The 17,674-nt window shown below is 44.0% G+C and overlaps 3 protein-coding genes across 4 annotated transcripts in view; 2 read left to right on the forward strand and 1 right to left on the reverse strand.

Annotated features, from left to right (window-relative positions):
• Positions 1 to 78: 78 nt before the first annotated feature.
• Positions 79 to 5,076, forward strand: REXO4 (REX4 homolog, 3'-5' exonuclease). The gene is made up of 8 exons (XM_048325051.1): positions 79 to 379; positions 872 to 1,230; positions 1,514 to 1,666; positions 1,853 to 2,046; positions 2,444 to 2,532; positions 2,766 to 2,840; positions 3,102 to 3,176; positions 3,775 to 5,076. The coding sequence occupies exons 1-8, from the start codon at positions 182 to 184 to the stop codon at positions 3,874 to 3,876; spliced, it is 1,245 nt and encodes a 414-aa protein (XP_048181008.1). The 5' UTR covers positions 79 to 181; the 3' UTR covers positions 3,877 to 5,076.
• STKLD1 (serine/threonine kinase like domain containing 1) lies at positions 4,165 to 17,351 on the reverse strand. Its single transcript, XM_048325984.1, has 19 exons — positions 17,160 to 17,351; positions 16,401 to 16,496; positions 15,880 to 15,924; positions 14,480 to 14,554; positions 13,767 to 13,871; positions 13,510 to 13,580; positions 12,799 to 12,914; positions 12,327 to 12,439; positions 12,066 to 12,226; positions 11,494 to 11,624; positions 10,780 to 10,863; positions 9,537 to 9,653; positions 8,847 to 8,981; positions 7,831 to 7,959; positions 6,858 to 6,995; positions 6,177 to 6,305; positions 5,767 to 5,904; positions 5,363 to 5,442; positions 4,165 to 4,513 (listed from the first exon to the last, which is right to left on the reverse strand). Exons 1-19 carry the CDS (start codon positions 17,349 to 17,351, stop codon positions 4,451 to 4,453), a joined length of 2,118 nt encoding a protein of 705 aa, XP_048181941.1. The 3' UTR covers positions 4,165 to 4,450.
• The window catches only part of SURF4 (surfeit 4), an 11,473-nt gene continuing 11,061 nt past the window's right edge, over positions 17,263 to 17,674 (forward strand). The window contains exon 1 of one of the 2 annotated variants that reach the window (XM_048325729.1): positions 17,263 to 17,397. In XM_048325729.1, coding sequence (XP_048181686.1) covers positions 17,350 to 17,397 — 48 coding nt within the window. In that variant the 5' untranslated portion in view covers positions 17,263 to 17,349. The remainder of the gene's footprint in view (positions 17,398 to 17,674) is intronic. The other variant, XM_048325730.1, reaches the window with a different exon arrangement.

Raw genomic sequence — 17,674 nt, forward strand, 5'->3', positions numbered from 1 at the left:
GGAGCCATCCTCCCCGCCCCCCCCCCCCCCCCCCCCCCCCCCCGCTCCGGAACCCAAGCGCGGGTCGGCGTTCCCCGCCGGGGCGGTGCGGCGCTGTGCCGGTCCCCCTGCGGTAGCGCCGGCGCGGTTGGGACTCGCTGCCCCCTGATCCCGGTCCCGGTCCCACCCCGCTGAGCCCCGCATGGCGAAGCAGAGTCCTGCGGTGGCCCAGGCGGCGGGGCCGAGCACCGCGGCCCGCGGGAAGAGCAAGAAGAGGAGGAAGAAGAAGAAGAAGGCCCTCGGGGAAGCGGCGGCCGTGTCGAAAAGCGCCGCCATGGCGGCCGTAGGTCCCCCCCGCAGCCCCCAGGAGTTCTCCTCCAACTGGAAGGCGCTGCAGGAGGTGAGGGGCACCGGGGGATGCGGTGTGGGGAGCGGGAGACAGCCCCGGGGGGCCGGAACGGGGAAGCACGGGGGCCAGGCTGGCATTCCCTGAATGCGGCTCCACGGTGGGGTTGACACGGAGCGATGGCACGGACATTCCACTGTCCCAGGCTGCTCCAAGCCCTGTCCAACCTGGCCTTGGACCCTTCCAGGGATGGGGCAGCCACAGCTGCTCTGGGCACCCTGTGCCAGGGCCTCAGCACTCTCACAAGGAAGGATTTCTTCCCCATATCCCATCTAGTCCTGCTCTCTGGCAGCTTGAGGTCATTGCCCTTGTTGCCCTGCCACTCCAGGCTCTTGTGAGTAGTCGCTCTTCCTCTTTCTTGAAGGCTCCTTTTAGGTACTGGAAGGCCACAATTAGGTCACCCTAAAGTCTTCTCTTCTCTGGGCTCTTTTCCTTTATATTTTTTCCTTTTTTTTTTTTTTTTTTTTTACTTTAATGTCATTTTAGCTACTGAAACAAAAGGCAAATAACTCCAGCAAACCCCTCTCCACGGGTCAAACAGACACCAAAAAGAAGCAGCCACTCAAAGCAACCAAAAGTCCACAAGTCCCAGCAGTCAATGGGAATGGGACTGTGGTAAAGACCAAATCCACAAATAAAATGGTCACTGGTTCTGCTAAAGACAGTGCTCCTGCAGGCAAGCCAGAATCCAAGGGGGTTACAGTGAATAAGAACTTAAATGGCACCAAAAGCAACGGGAAAGGCTGCAAAGAAAAGAAGAAAAATGGCATTGTTGTGAAGGAGAAGGATGAGCTAAAACATAAGAGGAGGAAAGCTGAGGAACACGTGGAGCAGCAGCCCAAAGAGTGAGTACTTCAAGGCAGCAGCCCTGGATGTGAATATTCATTTTGGGGGGAGCACAGAGAGGTACATTCAAAACAGCTGCACTCTCCCAGACCAAATTCTGGAAGAAATAAGACACACATTGCCCCTACTCCTCAGACACAGCAAGAAACCTGCAGAGGTGACAGTCATAGACTTAATTTTCACAGGGCTTAGCTCTTGATTTAAAAAGTAAACATACTTTTTATACAACAGACACCAGATTGCTTTGAGACTGTTAAATGTAATTACATCTTTTCTTCCCAGGGCTGACATCTGGTTTGATGATGTTGATCCAAAAGATATTGAAGCAGCAATAGGACCTGAAGCAGCAAAAATTGCCAGAAGGAACCTGGGACTTGAAACGGAGCAATCCCAGTCTGTGGAGCAGGTGCTGGTGAAGGAAAAGGCTTTTGATGGGTGAGTGACATTCCAGGGGGAAGGATGGCAGCAGAGGCTTCTGAGAACTGATGTGCAGGTGCACACTGAGCTGACATCTGCCCTCATCTGCTGACAGGCTTTGCCCTGTTCAGATCCATGTGTGAACCTCGTGAGCTCCACCTGGGCCCTGCAGAGGTGTCCCCAAGCTGTCCCTTTGCCTTTCAGGCTGACCCGAGCTGTGGCCATGGACTGTGAGATGGTGGGGGTGGGCCCCAAGGGCGAGGACAGCATCGTGGCTCGGGTGTCCATCGTCAACCAGTTTGGGAAGTGCATTTATGACAAGTATGTCAAGCCTACAGAGAAGGTGACAGACTACAGGACAGCTGTCAGTGGCATACGGCCTCAGAATATAAACACAGGTACGAGGGGTTTCCCCCCAGAATGTTTTTTAAAGAGGGGGAATTCAATGGGTTGTCACAGAAGCCTCACTGGCTGAGCTTGGAACAGTTTGAGACCTAATTTGGGGAAACAAAATGCTGAGATTTATGTTAAACTTAATGCTAAGAAAAACTGTGGGAAGAAGTGCTTTTATGCAGTGATGACAAATGCCCTTGAAGGAATTAACTGGTGGAGTATGGTATTAAAAAAGCGATTTCCTATTCATGCTGTGCTCTATAGGGAATCCTCTATGTTCTAGCAAGCAGGGATTCAGTGTACTGTGCAGTTTGCCTAACTACTGTCCCAAGGATACAGTTACTTCCCAGAAAAGATGCAGTGTTTGCTCATGGAAAATGTTTCCTTGTGTGGCATTTTTAGGTGAAGACTTTAAAACGGTTCAGAAGGAGGTTGCTGAGATCCTGAAGGGAAGGATTTTAGTTGGACACGCCTTAAAGAATGATCTAAAGGTACATTGAAAATTAAATTTCTAATGCATCATTCTGGATCAAGGGAACACACCTGAACTCCTGGAAAGCATGGTCCTGAATCCAGCCTGTGTCTGTATGATCTGGGTCTTGTCCTTTTGTGGTTTTAAAGAGTCTCTTATAATGGATGGAAGGAAAAACCAGGCAGCTGCACATTCAGCTCTGTAAAGTTTCATCCAATAGCACATTTAGTCTGAAAATGTGATTTCTTCTAGGTCCTATTTCTTGATCATCCTCAGAAGAAGATCAGGGACACACAGAGATACAAACCTTTCAAAGAGAGAGTCAAGGTGAGAGACTGCTGGGAAGGAGCTCAATTAACAGACTCCAGAGTTGCTGACTGGCTCCTGTGCTTGCTGTTACCTGACCCTGTTCCTTCTTTCCTACCTATGCACACAAGTCTCATAATGCATTCATTATTCCTGATATTTCACCAGCAGAGGCTAAGATGTGCTATTCTTTGTGGAGCATAATGTTTTTATATATACACCCCTCTCTGTTGTTTCAAGTCCTGTGAGACAGCATGGTTTATGATCTTACTCTGTTTCTAGAGTTCCAGGCCATCCCTGAAGCTGCTCTGTGAGAAGCTGCTCAATGTTCAGGTGCAGACAGCAGAGCACTGCTCGGTAGGTACCTCCTCAGAACATCCAGCTCTGCGTTCTGGAGTCAGTCCAGAATGCTGTGCCTTCATTCCAGTGAAGCTCAGCAAGCTCTGCTTGGACACCAGTAGCAGTGACATTGTCATCTAGGCTTGCTCACTGTTTCCTTATTTCATAAACAGCTTTTGCACAAGTCAGCTCTTAACTCTGAATTCTTGTTATTTTAAAATCCCCAGGGGAAAAGGTAATGGTCAAGATCTGCTTACCTTGAAAGCAGCATTCTGCACTGCTGTACTGTGGCAGGATGCATAAACAGTGTGAGATCCTTTCTTTCAGCGGGCAGGAGGATGGAAAAGAGGAATGAACTGGGGAAGCAAAATTGGGAGGGGAGCTCATAGATACTGTATCAAGAGAATTTTTTCATTATGACTTTCCCAGTGACAATCAGAAGTGCAGAGCCTTGTGGTGGGCCCTGGACTCTAAATACACCATTTATCCCTTTCACTAGGCACAGAGCCTAAATGTAAAGGGAGATCATGAAATGCTAATTGGAAGGATGTATTAAAATGATGGAAGATTTAGCTGCTTATTATCTCACATCTTTATCTGGTCTGTTCTCTTCCAGATCCAGGATGCACAAGCAGCTATGAGACTTTACACCTTGGAGAAAAAGAAATGGGAAGCTGCTGTTAAGAACAAAGCTAACAACAAAAATTGTAAAACTTAAAAACACAGGGTAGAATCTTCCATCTGCAGCATTTGCTGGTTTCATGTTACATTCCAAATTTAGAGATAAGTCAGAACTGACAGCAGCTACTTCATAAAATCAATCCAAAGACAATTCTACAATAACCTGGAAGTACAGGAATGCTGCTATCCAAGAAAGCTGCTGGTATCCCTGCTGGATGGCCCCTGTGCCTGATGCCTGCTACTGTGTTCAAACCACCTTTGTGACAAATGCCTGCAGTTGGGAAGAAACTTCAGTTAAATTTCTTCAAGGGAAACGGACACTGAATAAGTTAAAAGAAATTTAATTATGGTAGATGAAAGAAGAAACTGCCATTGCTTTATCAAAACTGCCCGGACTAAAATCTTTATTTCAAGTATGGTGAGGTGCACAAAGTGAGGTCAACCACAAGGTGAATTCTTAATTATTGCTGTTAGTCACACAGTTCGGTACCTAAACCAACAATAATACCTGTTTTTATATTATTAATAGCCCAATATTCATCTTCCTGGTGAGAAGAATCTTCTAATGGAGGATCCAGGCTTTGGTATCCTGCAGTGCCCAAGTCTTGTTCTCAGACAAAGCATTTTTCCTTCCTCAGTTTTGAGAGTGTGGCATCCACCAGGGTCAGAATCTCCTGCAGGGAAATGGGAAGATTATTTGTGTGTCAAATAGAAGATTACCTTGTTGCTCCACTTATTTTTGTAGTTGTTTATTAATAAAAACAATGTGTCTAACATGGGTCTTTAAAGTGGCTGCTGTTGTTACAACAGGAGAGGGAGCTTTCTCCTCATCTGTGATTATTTTTTTCTGCACTACCCTGTGGCTGCAGTGTTGCTTAAAGTGGTGCAGGCAATGCCTGCAGGAGACCCTGGAGAACAGTTTGTAACTGTCTTTGAAACCAATTCTATAAACACATAACTAAAATCAGCAAAATTAAGACTAACCAGTTTTACTGGCTTGATGAACAAACCTAATCATTGGTTTCTTGCCAGCAAGCCATTGCAAAAGAATCATTAGTGTAACACATTAAATAGCTCTGATAACTTGGCTGGTTTTTTCCTTTTTTCAATGTGACTACTTGGTGAAATTTAATGTATGTTAAATCTTCCCACAAACTGTCAGAAAGTTTTTGTTGGTTTTTTGTTTATTTTGTTAATGATGCCACTTCCAAACCAAAAATAAATTGGATGTAATGTACTTACAGCTTTATTCCTGTAAACTTTAGCCTGGTTTAGCATGAAGACTGTAGTAAATTAATGTCATGTTGCAAGGACATAGGTTTTTTTTTTTTAAATTTCAGCATAAACAACAAGAAAAAAGAACTTTCAACCACTTGTTCTCAGTAGTTAGAACTATGCTTACAAACTCACTCTTCACTCCACATGCAGCTAATTCTCTAAATTTCTGCACTATGATCAAAATCCATCACCAGAAATAATATACTAAGCACCCCCTCTTTATTATCAGAGACACTTCTCCATACCGTGCTAAATGGAAACTGGAGTTTTATTTCAGACAGCAGCTTTTCCATTTTCTGGGACCTCATATCCAGCATAACCTCGTCTGCAGTGTCAATGAACAGGATAATTTATGGTTAAAGCACAACTGCCAATGGAGCAGGAGCTAAAGGAGCACAGGGAGAGGGCAGAGCTACACAAGGAGAAGGCAAGGTAAGATGAAGTTAAAATGTTTTACCACCAGAGTGGCATTTATTGGGAACAAGTGGAGTGAATTCTCAGGAGGATGAATTGGAACTTCCTCAGACACAAAGGAAGTCTTTTGTTAGAACAACTAACATGTCCCTGAGCAGCTGCTGTTGTGGTTTTACTGATTTTGGGGTTGGGATAGAGGAGGAGATTCAGCAAGTAACAGCACCAGCCATCTCACCATACTGAACCATCTCGCTGATCAGCAGGCACAGAGCTTCTGCCACCCCTGGCTCATCGAAGTGAAGATGATACTCATCTTTGATCAGCTCTATTCCACTGCCTTTTGAGTCCAGGAGAATTGCCAAAGCTGCAGTTTCTGCAAGGAGGACAAACACTGCTGGGCTCATTGTAGCTGCAGACTGCGTGATCTGCTTCCCATCCCCTCCCCAGCTGGCACGTGTCATGTTTTCAGGAAGTTGTGCCCATTATTTTCAGTCTTCCTAAAAGCTATTCTGAAGCATTTGGGAACAAGAAGAAGACCAGATATGCAGCTGACACTGTCATGCAGGGCAGAAGTGATTTTAATGATTGTTTTCATATTGATTGAGCTGATTTGTAATTAATAAAACCAGAATTGCAGGATGTTACCTGACAGCCTCACAAGGCTGGCTAATGCCAGGCAGCCATTCTTCACCAGCACTGCTCTTTCTGGGTTCATCCTGAGTGCATCCAACAGAAGTGCTGCTGTGGGTTCACAGTCACTCTCTGTTACACAGTCTTTAAATAAAATAAACAAAACACACAGAAAATCCCAAAATTTCAATGTCCTCCAAGCCAAAAGAATAAAGAGTCCTGAATACTCAACTTATTCTGCTGATGGGGAATAGAAATGAGATTGCTGAGGGTGTTTTGCTCAGCTTTTCCCAGTGGATCAATGCCACAAGGGCAGGCAGAAGGTAAATGTGACAATATTCTGGTGTAAGACAGGACTACTGCAATGATGGGTTCCTAAGTGCACATGATAATGAAAGAGATGATTTCTTTTTTAACATGAAATATTGTTCCAAATCAACCAAGCAAATTGGCTGCCCACCAATGCAGTCCCCATTAGCAGTATCTGGTGATTTAATTGCTGCAGTTCATCACAAATGGCTCCATTAGGGAGTCACACAGCGAGTGCAGGGAAGAGTGACCAAGAGAGGATGCAAATTCCTAACTCTGCTGCCATCTGCAGAGCCTCCTCCAGCCGAGCAGCCTGGACTGCAGGGCTCACCACTGACACACAGACCTTTTCCATGCCCAAGGGACAAGGAGACTGGGAACACCCACCTTGGAGTGACAGTGCCCACAGAGCCGAGCAGGCAGACTCTGCAACGACTCCGTTCTGGAGGTGTTTCTGAAGGACTGCAGAGGTGACGGGGACAGCACTTTCCAGCACTGCTTGGTCTCCATTATTCTCTGAATTACCTTAACAGAAAGGAAATGCATCAGGCAGAGTTATTTAATCAAGTGATAATATCAGTGTATGTCAAATTTTATCAGTGAAACCTTAATGGATGTTGGCATTGGAATAATACAACATTGCTTTAGTCTGGAGGGCAGCAGAGGGAAGGAATCAAAAATGTACAGAACCAGACCAAATGCTACAGGACTAATAAATAATTCTGTTTCTTGGGGAAAGCTGAACTTCTGCAGGAACCTGTGTTCTTTGCCATTTAAATTATGCAGAGGGATCACAGCAAGAAACCTCCAGAAATAACCACAGTTTTGACAGAATCTGGGCTGCAGGATGGAGATTCCCATAAATCCAACGGGTGATTTGTTGTACAGAGGGAATAAAACACACCAAGTGCAACTGTGCACAGTCTGTGCTTGCAGCCTTCCTTGATGATCAGAACACCACACACCTCTACAAGAACACGTCCCAGAAACAAATCAGTAAATATAAAATCAGGTCACATCTTGGCCTGAATGGCAAAAATTTGGCTTTGACACCTTATCACATAAAGGGCTGCTAAAAAAAATCTGCATTAATTTTTATTTTTATCTAATCACTTTGTGATTTAATGGATCACAAAGTGATTCTAGCAGTGCTGTGGAAATAACTCTCCAGAATCACAAAATCACAGACTGGTTTGGGTTGGAAGGAACCTTAAAGATCATCTCATTCCAGTTCCCTGCCAACAAGAATGGGAGAAAACTCCAATCCCAGCGACAGGAATGCCTGAACTCAGTTAGGCACAATACCTGCTGCCCTTCAGTCACATGAGAGCAGGCACAATACTGGCTGTGTTCTACTTACCACTCACAGCCAAGCTCCAGAGAACGGCACAGCAAGAGAAGCAGATCTGGTCATTATGAAGAAAACGTCTTAAAATTGACAGAAGGTCTGGAATGATTCCAGCTTTCCTGAGATTCTCCGCAGCTACTTCTGAAAACCACAGAAATTCTATAGAACCCGGTATTTTTGTCTCACTCACTGGCCTCGAAACAGGCAGCGCTAAACGTATTTAAACTGAGAGAACAAACCGGTAACATGAGCCCATCAGCTGGACAAAAGAAAGCAAGAGCACACACCGAATTCTTTAACAAGATGCACTTAACACAGCTGATCCTTTCAAATGGATGTCTGCCCATCCTTTTTCCTCACAGACTTTAAACTCACCGAGCAGGAAAGGAACCGAGGGGGTGTAAATTACAATTTTTCACCTGTTTCCATTTTAACGATTCAAACCAAGCTTCAGAATTAGGAAACGCTGGATAAAAATAGTTTGGTCTCACACATGACTCTTTGTAATAATTTTTTTTAAGGTTACACCCTTGCTGCTAAATCCTTCTGTAACCATTTCTAAAAACAGTCTTTGATGACTGTTGAACTGACACTGAAAACAACTAAAAATACTACAAATATTTAGCAATTACAAGTTCAGAAGGAAACAAAGCAGAAGAACTAGGTAGAATGGTTTCCATTCATCATGGCACAGTCCAAAATAGAATTCAGGTTCCATGCCCTCATTATCTCAAGCACTACTATTTGCAGAGTTTGTACTTGCTTCCAAACCAAGAGGAAATACAGAATTGTATCTATTAGAGGGGTCCTGTAAGTCCCTGAAGCCTCAGCATTGTATATCATACTTTCAGGGGTGTTCTCTTATCAATATCTGGTCAATCTTACCAATATTACCACTATTAAACTAATACATGCCCACAGATATCTACAACTCTCAGTGAAGCCACCATTTCTGCATTGTATCTTGGATTTGTTTCAGAAAACAAAAATAAATTAATATTCCCCAAAGAATGAGCAAGGTGACCCACCACTGGCTGAAACCATCATCAATAATGTGCAGAGTGATGACAGGAACTCTTCATTCTCAGAGTGTTTTCTCACTGTGTCTAACAGGCAGCTGGCCACACACTCATCCAGGGCCATCATCACCCCGTGTTCCAGAGCTGTCACCACAAACATTGGAATAGAACAAAGATTTCAGTGGGTTTGAATGAAATCTGAACCCTCCTGCCCTGCTGTCAGCATAGCAAAACATTCAATTAACAGCACTACTTCACATAAAATAAGCAAAAGTTACTTTAAACTTTCATTTTCTGCAAGTCAATTCTCAGTATTTTTAAGCTTGTGTCATTATCAGGTTATTTTGGGGTAAATTGCTGTGAAAGTGACAGCAGGGACCACACAGGAGACCCAAAACCACTTTTATGGTTTCAAATGTAAATACCAAAACAATGAGAGTCTTTTATTTATGCACTCTGGTAACACCCTACATAACATGAAAACAAACTTGGTTGGACAAGATCAGTATCTATATTTAAAATTAAGTCTTAACACACAATTCCTGTATGCCAGTCCTGAAGGAAGGCCACAAGAATCCAGAAAGCTGCTTAACTTCCTTTAGTTCTTTACATTCATCCCCTAAAATCATTACTGAACCCATTATCTGCTCCATTAATCTTTACACGACCCAGCAGAAGGAGGAAGTCTTGTAATTGTACCTTGACTAAGAATTTCAAGCAGTAAAGTGCAGCCTTCTACTTGTAAGTCCAGAGAATCTATGTGAGTCTTCATGGCACCAGTGATCACTTCTGTGCATTTTAGCAGACAGGGGAATGCTGTGGGGAAAAGAAATTGTTTGAGACGAGGTTCTTGAATCAAAGAGAACAAAACAGAGTGAATGTTTTAAATCTGTGTGGAAAGTATCTCCTATTTAAGACAGCTGAAGGCTGTGCCAGCCAAGTGTAGCTAACACTGGAATGCAGCAAGTGCTGGGGTGCAGGGAATGCCAAGCCATGCAGTTCAGAATCTGCAGAGCAAAGTGTTTCACCCCAACTCCTATTTCCAGGAACACTTGGAGCTTTCAGAATACCCCATACAGCTACTCAGTGTACCCACAAATATGTGATAAAATGATGAGGAAAACTGGATGGTTTTTAGGGGTCCATTTTGAGCACTTGTGAAGCTGAGAGCATCACTCAGTCATGGTGCAGAAGTGCCAAACAAGCCAGATGTGAGCACAGCCTCGTGTTGCTGTCACCAGGACTGGATGAGAATCCCATAGATTCATTTTGTTATTTACAACCAAAGCCCACTGGATTAACAAGTAAAGCTTTCTTAAGTTGAAGATAAAGGTAAGTCTAATGAAAAACCAAATTGTTCTTTTTCTTTATCAATTAAAGCTATGAATAACCCTAAGTTTTAACATCATAAACCAATCCCAGCACTAAAGTGCTGTCAAAGGACAGAGCATTTTACAACTGATTTAACACAGTGCTTTGAACTATTAACCTTGATCTGAAAGTTTCATTTGAAAAATGTGCAGTTTCTGGGAGAAAGTAGACAGCTTTCACCCTCACAGCTTTGCAAGACACACAGGAATTAGCCAGGTGTAGCTTCCTTTTGCTCTGCCAGCCTTGCAGCCCCAGGAATTACCCCCAAGTCATTCCAGGACTTGTGGAAATCACCTTCCTCAAATGTCAGTCTGTTGCCAATTCAAATATCACTTTTTTTTTTTTTTTTCCAGTGCCCATTTTTCTTATCCAGTAAAACACCTCTGCTGGTTAACAAAAGCATGTACAGAACAAGAACCAACACAATCCTATCAGCTACTGGCCTGGAGAAATAGGAAGAGAGGAATTTCATTTTCATTTATTGACATTAGAAATTTTTTCCTCTTCCTATTATCTCAAAGTGTAAGGAAGGAGCAGAATAAATAAATAAATTGATCAAATAGTGCCTTACCACTTTTATCCTTTACAAAGCTGGCAAGGTGCTGAATGCCTTTAGCCTGGACTTCTTCAATATCCCAGGAAGCCTGCATGAAGTCTAAGAAACCAAGGAAATTCTTCTAACCATTCCACACAAACACAAAGCACTCCAATTGTCTGTGTTTTGTGCTAGATGTGAATTCATATGAATGAAAATAGTGAAATTTGGGATTGTTGAAAAGGGACTGTTGATTGTTTTCCCTCAACTCATCAAACATTTCACTATTACAAAGTGTGATGATTCACAATGTATTTGGCATTATATATATATATATTTGGGGACCTGCTGGAATATTAAATCACAGCAGGAACAGGAGCTTTAAATGCATTATTCCAATAGACTTTTCAGATTAAAAGAACATCTTCCTTTACTTAGAAGGAAAATGATGGAGCAGATCCTTTGTAGCATAAATTGGCAAATACGTTACAATGCAAACAAAGTAAGTGGAGCTCCCAAATCTTCTGAGGAATGACCTCTGACCCTGCTTAACTTTTGCAGTAGGAATGGCTGAGAATCTTAGGAGTTTAGAGAAAAGGCTCTGTAGTGATCCTTGCTCCAAAGAGGATTCCATTTTATTTCAGGTAAAATGAGTGTCCAAGAATTTATTTCCAGGTAGAATCCATCCCGACTGGAAGGGTCTATTTCCTATGAAAATCACCCTGACATTAATCTTATTCTCCTTATTACCTAGAACACTTTCAACTCCTCCCTGAAAGAGCACATCTGTTACTATGGGAGACACAGACTTCTTCAGTTTTATTGAGGTGTCACCAGCAAAAGCCAGGCATTTCCCAATAAATGGAACAGTGACCAGATCCCTAGAATTTTGAGAGACAAAGGCAGCACCAGTAAGTTAGAACTGGTAAGGTAAAAAAGAATATCTACTGGCATTGTTTAATTTTTATATAAAAAAAATCTAATATTACTTCTAGACTAGATTATTTTTGACAGAACTTAAAACAATTTACTTCAAAACAACTAATGAAAGAGCTCACACTGTACAAGCCACACTTAGGTGTCAAGTTCAGGCTCATAAAATTGTGTATAACATGAATTTATAATATAACTGCAAAAAGGGACACCTGTGCATATCAGTGTCCACTCTGAATGAACATCAAGTCTTTAATAACTCAATTTGTTGAGGCAGGAGGATAAGCAATGTTAACTCAACCCTTTCCAACAGCAGCTAACATTCCCAATTTGTGTGTGTAGGAGGGGTTTAGGACAAAATCAATAAAGGGAATGCAGCCAGAACTCACCTTGCTGTGGGTCTCATGCCGGGCTCAATCTGTAGCATCATCAGTAAAATTGGAAAGAAAGGCAAATAGCTGCTTTCTCCACCCTGCATCAGTGTCAGGACTCCCTCAAGGCAGCTGCTGTCCCCTCTGATATCCTGCAGTAAGGAAGTTATCTCTTCTGCCTGGGAAGAGCACAGTGTCAGACAGCTCTCACAAATTCATTTACAGATATCCTGGTGAGCCCAGGACCCTTTAAATCCCTTATAAATCACTCTTACACACATTCAGAACAAGGCAGCTCATCATATCAAGGAGGACACAGCCCAGAGACCAGATGTCAGATTTCTCAGTAAAAGAAAACCCAAATGTTTCTGGAGCCATCCAAGACTTGCTGTCTGTAGAAACAAGAATCACAGGGTGACATTGCTGGCATTGTGCTTCCAAAGACCACAAAACACACTGTAAACTAAAGAACAATTTTCTAAGATGTTTCTGAGTATAAAGCTAAAAGGGATTCCAACTGTTTTGGTTGCAGAGCTCAGAGTCACAGACATATCTGTAATTTTCACTTGTAAACACAATTAATGCTGCAGACAACTGCCTGTGAAAATCCTATTTAGAAGACAAATAGTCTCATGCAGAGAAAGGAGAGGGAAGATAACTTTTTCCTCTTTCCTAATTTTTCTCTGAGGACTAAAAAGATCCACCACAACCACATCTTTTAAAAATACAATAGGAAAAAACAAATACCTACCTTTTTCCACTCTTATTCTCCACTTCAGCTCATCTTTCATAAGTGTTTCAGTACTGAAGTCACTAAGCATGAAGGATGCTCCACCAGTCACAAGGATGTTTGATGGCTTGAGATTTCTGCAACACAAATATTTTCTGTCAGCCTGTGAAATTAGAGTCTAATTACATATAATTACAAATCTCCTGCATCTTTAACCCTCAGAAGGGTTGGGTTGATTTTTATGGTGGGTTTTCTGGGGGGGGGAGGGGGGAAGGATTGGTTTGGACATTTTTTGTTTGTGTTTTGTTGGGGTTTTTTTTAATATACAAGTGATAATCAACCAAAATACAATTATTTTCTTCTTTAAATGCTTTAAAATTTGTGCTTGTGACACAAATTGATCTGAGCATGGAATGCAAGGGTTGTCTCTTATTCAGATACACAAAGTAAACTTTGTCCATCACAGCCACCAAAATGTGAGCATTTACAGAGATGGGCAATTTTTAACATTCAAAAAAACAAGAGCTAATACCTCAGTCAAATGAATATTCCAGACAAAACTCAGGAAGTAGGTAACTTCAGAAGTAAAAGAAAACTAATCTAAAGTCTGGAATTTCTACTCCCTACTTCTCCTCTTGGAAGAGTAAAAATCCCTGCCTCTGAGCACTGTGCTGAACCAACACTGCAAAGAACAAGGGCCTGTCAGACAAAGAGAATGAGATTTCTGCTCACCTGTGCCAAATATTTTGTTTGTGTATGTAAAACAAAGCATCCACCATCTGTCCCAGGAACTTCTGAACCACCTGTGGAGAGGAATAGACATGAAAGTGTCACACAAAGACAGTAACTTTCAAATATCTTTCAGAAGAGAGTTTCCAAAACCACCCTCCTGTGCTTTGAAGACTTTAGGGAGGATTTTCAGAAAGAAGAAATACCACAAAAGCAACAAGTCTTTCAGTTCAAACAGGTGCCTCTTCTGTACTTTTTACCATGTCTGTTATCTTTTCTGACTTCTGCCTCTTTTCCTCGATTAGAGCTGAAAGATCTCCTTGCCCTGAGTGCTGCATTACCAGGCAGAGGAACGGAGATGAGACCTGTAATAAAACATTACACCAAGATTGCTTAATTGTTTGCAGGTAAGAAAGACAAAACCAAACTGGTGGGTGTGATGTTCACAGTACAAAAGGGTTCTGAGATGATTATTCCCTCACAGAAGAGATAATATTTAATTTCTTTCATTAAAAATACAGCATGCTCATTGTTTTAGCAAATGAAACAAACCACCACTATCAAGCATCTTATCTGAAGCTGTATGGGATGATTCAAATCAATTATACATCCACGAAATCATCAAAGATTCTGTTCAAGCACTGAAGAAAACCTGCAAATAAATAAGTCAGGGCTTTCAGCTTCTTATGATCCCCTATAGAAAGGTTTTCATGCAGGCATGAAAATCAGAATTGCACACTAATTCCCATCAGAATCTGGGAGTCTGCCATGTGATGGATTCCAACAAATACATATTCACATCTTTTTAGTGTGTTCATTCAGGAGTCAAAAAAAACCAGGCTTGTTTGAAACCAAATAACCTTCTTTTTTAGCATCTCACCCCAATGACCCCAAATTTAAATCTGTGAATATGCTTATGTGCCTAGAACATAAGCCACACATTCCAGTTTAACCAATCCTGTACCATTCTCACCTCGTTATTCCAAGTCACAAACAATTCCTTGTAAGTACAGATGTGTGAATGGCGGAGTTTTAGCAAATCCATTGCCTGCATAGAATAAAAAAAAAATATAAAATAGAGAGCTTTCTATAGCAGTCCTTCCCTTTAACAGGACCTTAAATAACACCCTAAGCCAGTTCCTGACTTGTTCATGTCACATTTCTCATCAAACTTCTCCAAAGCGCCAGCTCTGTTAAATATTTGCATCCACAAGTGTGGAAAGAAGGAAAATATTTCACTCAGACTCTACTCAGTGCTGCAACAGCCTTGACAGATCCAAGGATATAAACTGATCCACAGGGGGATGATGTGTGAACAACCCCCTTCTTCAGTTCCTAACATCCAAACCTGAAAACACATCTTAGAATACAAGTCAGGACGATTTTTCAAGTGCAGCCATTATTTCCTGTAACCTCCATGCAAGCTCGAGCCTCAGCAAATACAATGACACAAGAGGTTTTTACCTCCTTGAAGGTGGTTTCCGTGTAGGGCTCTAACAAATCCTAATCACTTCAGCAAATTTGCTGATTATGTGGAAGATAAAAAGAACTCAAGTTACTCTTCTGTAGTTGTGTTTGTGGCTGTGCAGACACAACAGAAAAACTAAAAAGAGCCACGCTCCCAGATAGCACAACTGCATTTATTTCAATAGATGGATTTCAATATTTATTTCAACTGAAAAATTGGATCAAGTTTTACTGGTAATGCCACGTTTGGTACAGAAAGAGGTCACCTCTCTGACCAGGATAAAATATCTGCAGAGACATCTCTTGTCACTCTTTTCCAACTCCAGATGCTGTGTGTAGTGGGCACTGTGAGATTCATCCATCATGTGCTATTCCACATATTTCATTGCAACCATTTTTGGTATTTTAAGAGTATTTCTGATGCTTCTTACTCGAGGCATTGCAATAAATTTGCACCAAAAAAAAAAAAAAAAAAGTGCAACAAAGAGAGAAAACCAGTCAAATCATTCACATTAAAAAAGTCCAACTCTGAGAAATGAGCATATCATTAAATATGTTCTCTAGACATTGAGTTATTAATAATAAACCAAAACAGACCAAGGTTCTCCTTCAGCTTAAAGGCCAAAAGCATGAGTTTTGCCTTGGCTTCACAAAACAAATAAAAACTCTAAGAAAGGACTATTCTCCAAGAAGAATTGTCCATTTGAATTTACATATCCAAAAATAACAACAATTAATACAAAATCCTGGCCTGAGCCCAAGCAGAGGGCAGAGAGCACACCCCACAAACAGTCCTACCTGATTTACTTATTATTTACTCAGCTAATCCTTGTAGATAAATGACTTGTTTCTATTAAGACTTTGGTCTTTGTAAGTGAAGTAGTAAAGAAAAGACTGCACCAATACCTCCTTCAAGGCCACATTTGCTTGGTGTTGGTCAATGCATTCAACCTGCACCAAACAAAAGACAAGGATGAGACTGTAAAAGAAACACAGGGGAACTTCAAGCCAGAACACTGTTGTCACGGTGACTGGACTGGAAATTCTGTGTGAGGTGACACAAATTTTCAATGCCAGCTCAAATCTGTAATGTTTGGGGCAGTTTTGGCGTCAGGAGATAGGTAAAACAGAGTTGTAAATGAGTGTGTGGTAGCCAGGGCTTCTCCCACACTGTCAGGGCTGCAGGGAGCTGAGGTGAGAACACTGAGGGGACCTACCTAGGCTGCTGCCCTTTCCCCACTTTGAGCCTCAGCATTCCAGTAAACTGATCTGAATCTCCCATTTTCCCAAAAAGCAGCACAATAACGAGCAAGCCTACTCTTTCACAGCAGCTGAGCTGCCCAGCCTGTGTCTCCCGTTACGATCATGGTGCCCCTGGAGAAAACAAACATGCCAAACTCTTGTTTTCCTAGCAACCACCTCCTCACCTGCTTTATTGCATATTTCTTCTGGACACCCTCATCTGTTTTCAGCCGAGCTGCCAGCATCGTGCCCAGTGCCCCGGGCTGGAGCTGCTCCAGCACCTGCAGGCACAGGAGACCCCCAGAGCACCTGCTCAGCTAGGGCAGAACATCTGAGGCAAAAACCCCTTCCGCTCGCTTCCCCATGGAAAGCTTCCACACAGGGAAGGCCTCCAGCTCCCCATGGCAGGACTAGGGGCACACCCACCTTCACCCCAACTCCTGACTGGGACACAGGCCTTCCCCTCCCTCCCCTTCAGGGCATCCCCTGTGCTGAGAGCACCCCCAGGGCGATCCACAGCCCCTCCAGGACCATGGAACCCCCCCAGGCCCACTCAACTCCCCCTCCCACGGTTGTGTGCTGCTCCCAGGGGTACCCACGCCCCTTCCCCAGGGCCATGTCCCCTCATAAACCCCTCCAGCACCACTAAACCCGCTCAGAGCCACTTACAACATGTCCCTAAAGGGACCTGTACCCACAGTCCCTGCCCAGGGAACACGCCCCTCCTCAGGGCCATGCACCCCACATTGACACCTCCAGCACCATCTACACCCCCACAACGCTGCAGCCACGCGCTTATTGCCGAGCAGAGCCTAAGCCTGGCAGCAGCACCTCATATTTCTCCATGGCGGGGGCACAGCCTGGCCTCCCACCGGGGACTGCGGGGCGGCAGCCCCGAGGGAATGAGAGACCCCCCCCCCCCCCCCCCCACGCAGGAGCGGGGCCGGGGGCGCGGCCCCTTTAAGAGCGCTGAGGGGCGTGTCGGGGGCGTGTCCCGGCGGGGAGGCCCCGCCCCCCGCGCGCCGGCGCGGCGGCGCCTTCAAGGCCCGGCCCGTCCGACGTGGCAGCGCCTGCACCGAGCGCGGCCCGGCCCCGCCACCGCCCCGCCCGCCCAGAGCCAGCCCGGGCCCCGCCATGGGCCACAACGACATTATGAACACCGCCGAGGACTTCGCCGACCAGGTGGGTGTCCGCTCGCCTTCCCCCCCACGCCTGCCCGGCAGCCTTTGTGCGCCGGGGCCACGCTGAGGGGCCCGGCCGAGCCAGGCCGGGGTGGCGGCGGGGTCGCTGCCGCCTCGGGGCCGCGCTGTGGCGGGGCGGGGGGTTTATGGAATTATAGAGTCATGGAGTGGTTTGGGCTGGAAGGGATCCTAAGGATTGTCTCCTTCCAACCCGTGCCATGAGCGGGGACACCTTCCACTATCCCAGGGTGCTCCAAGCCCTGTCCAAGTGGCCTTGG

The sequence above is a fragment of the Corvus hawaiiensis genome, chromosome 21 (assembly GCF_020740725.1).
Source record: "Corvus hawaiiensis isolate bCorHaw1 chromosome 21, bCorHaw1.pri.cur, whole genome shotgun sequence".
Taxonomy (NCBI): Eukaryota; Metazoa; Chordata; class Aves; order Passeriformes; family Corvidae; genus Corvus; species Corvus hawaiiensis.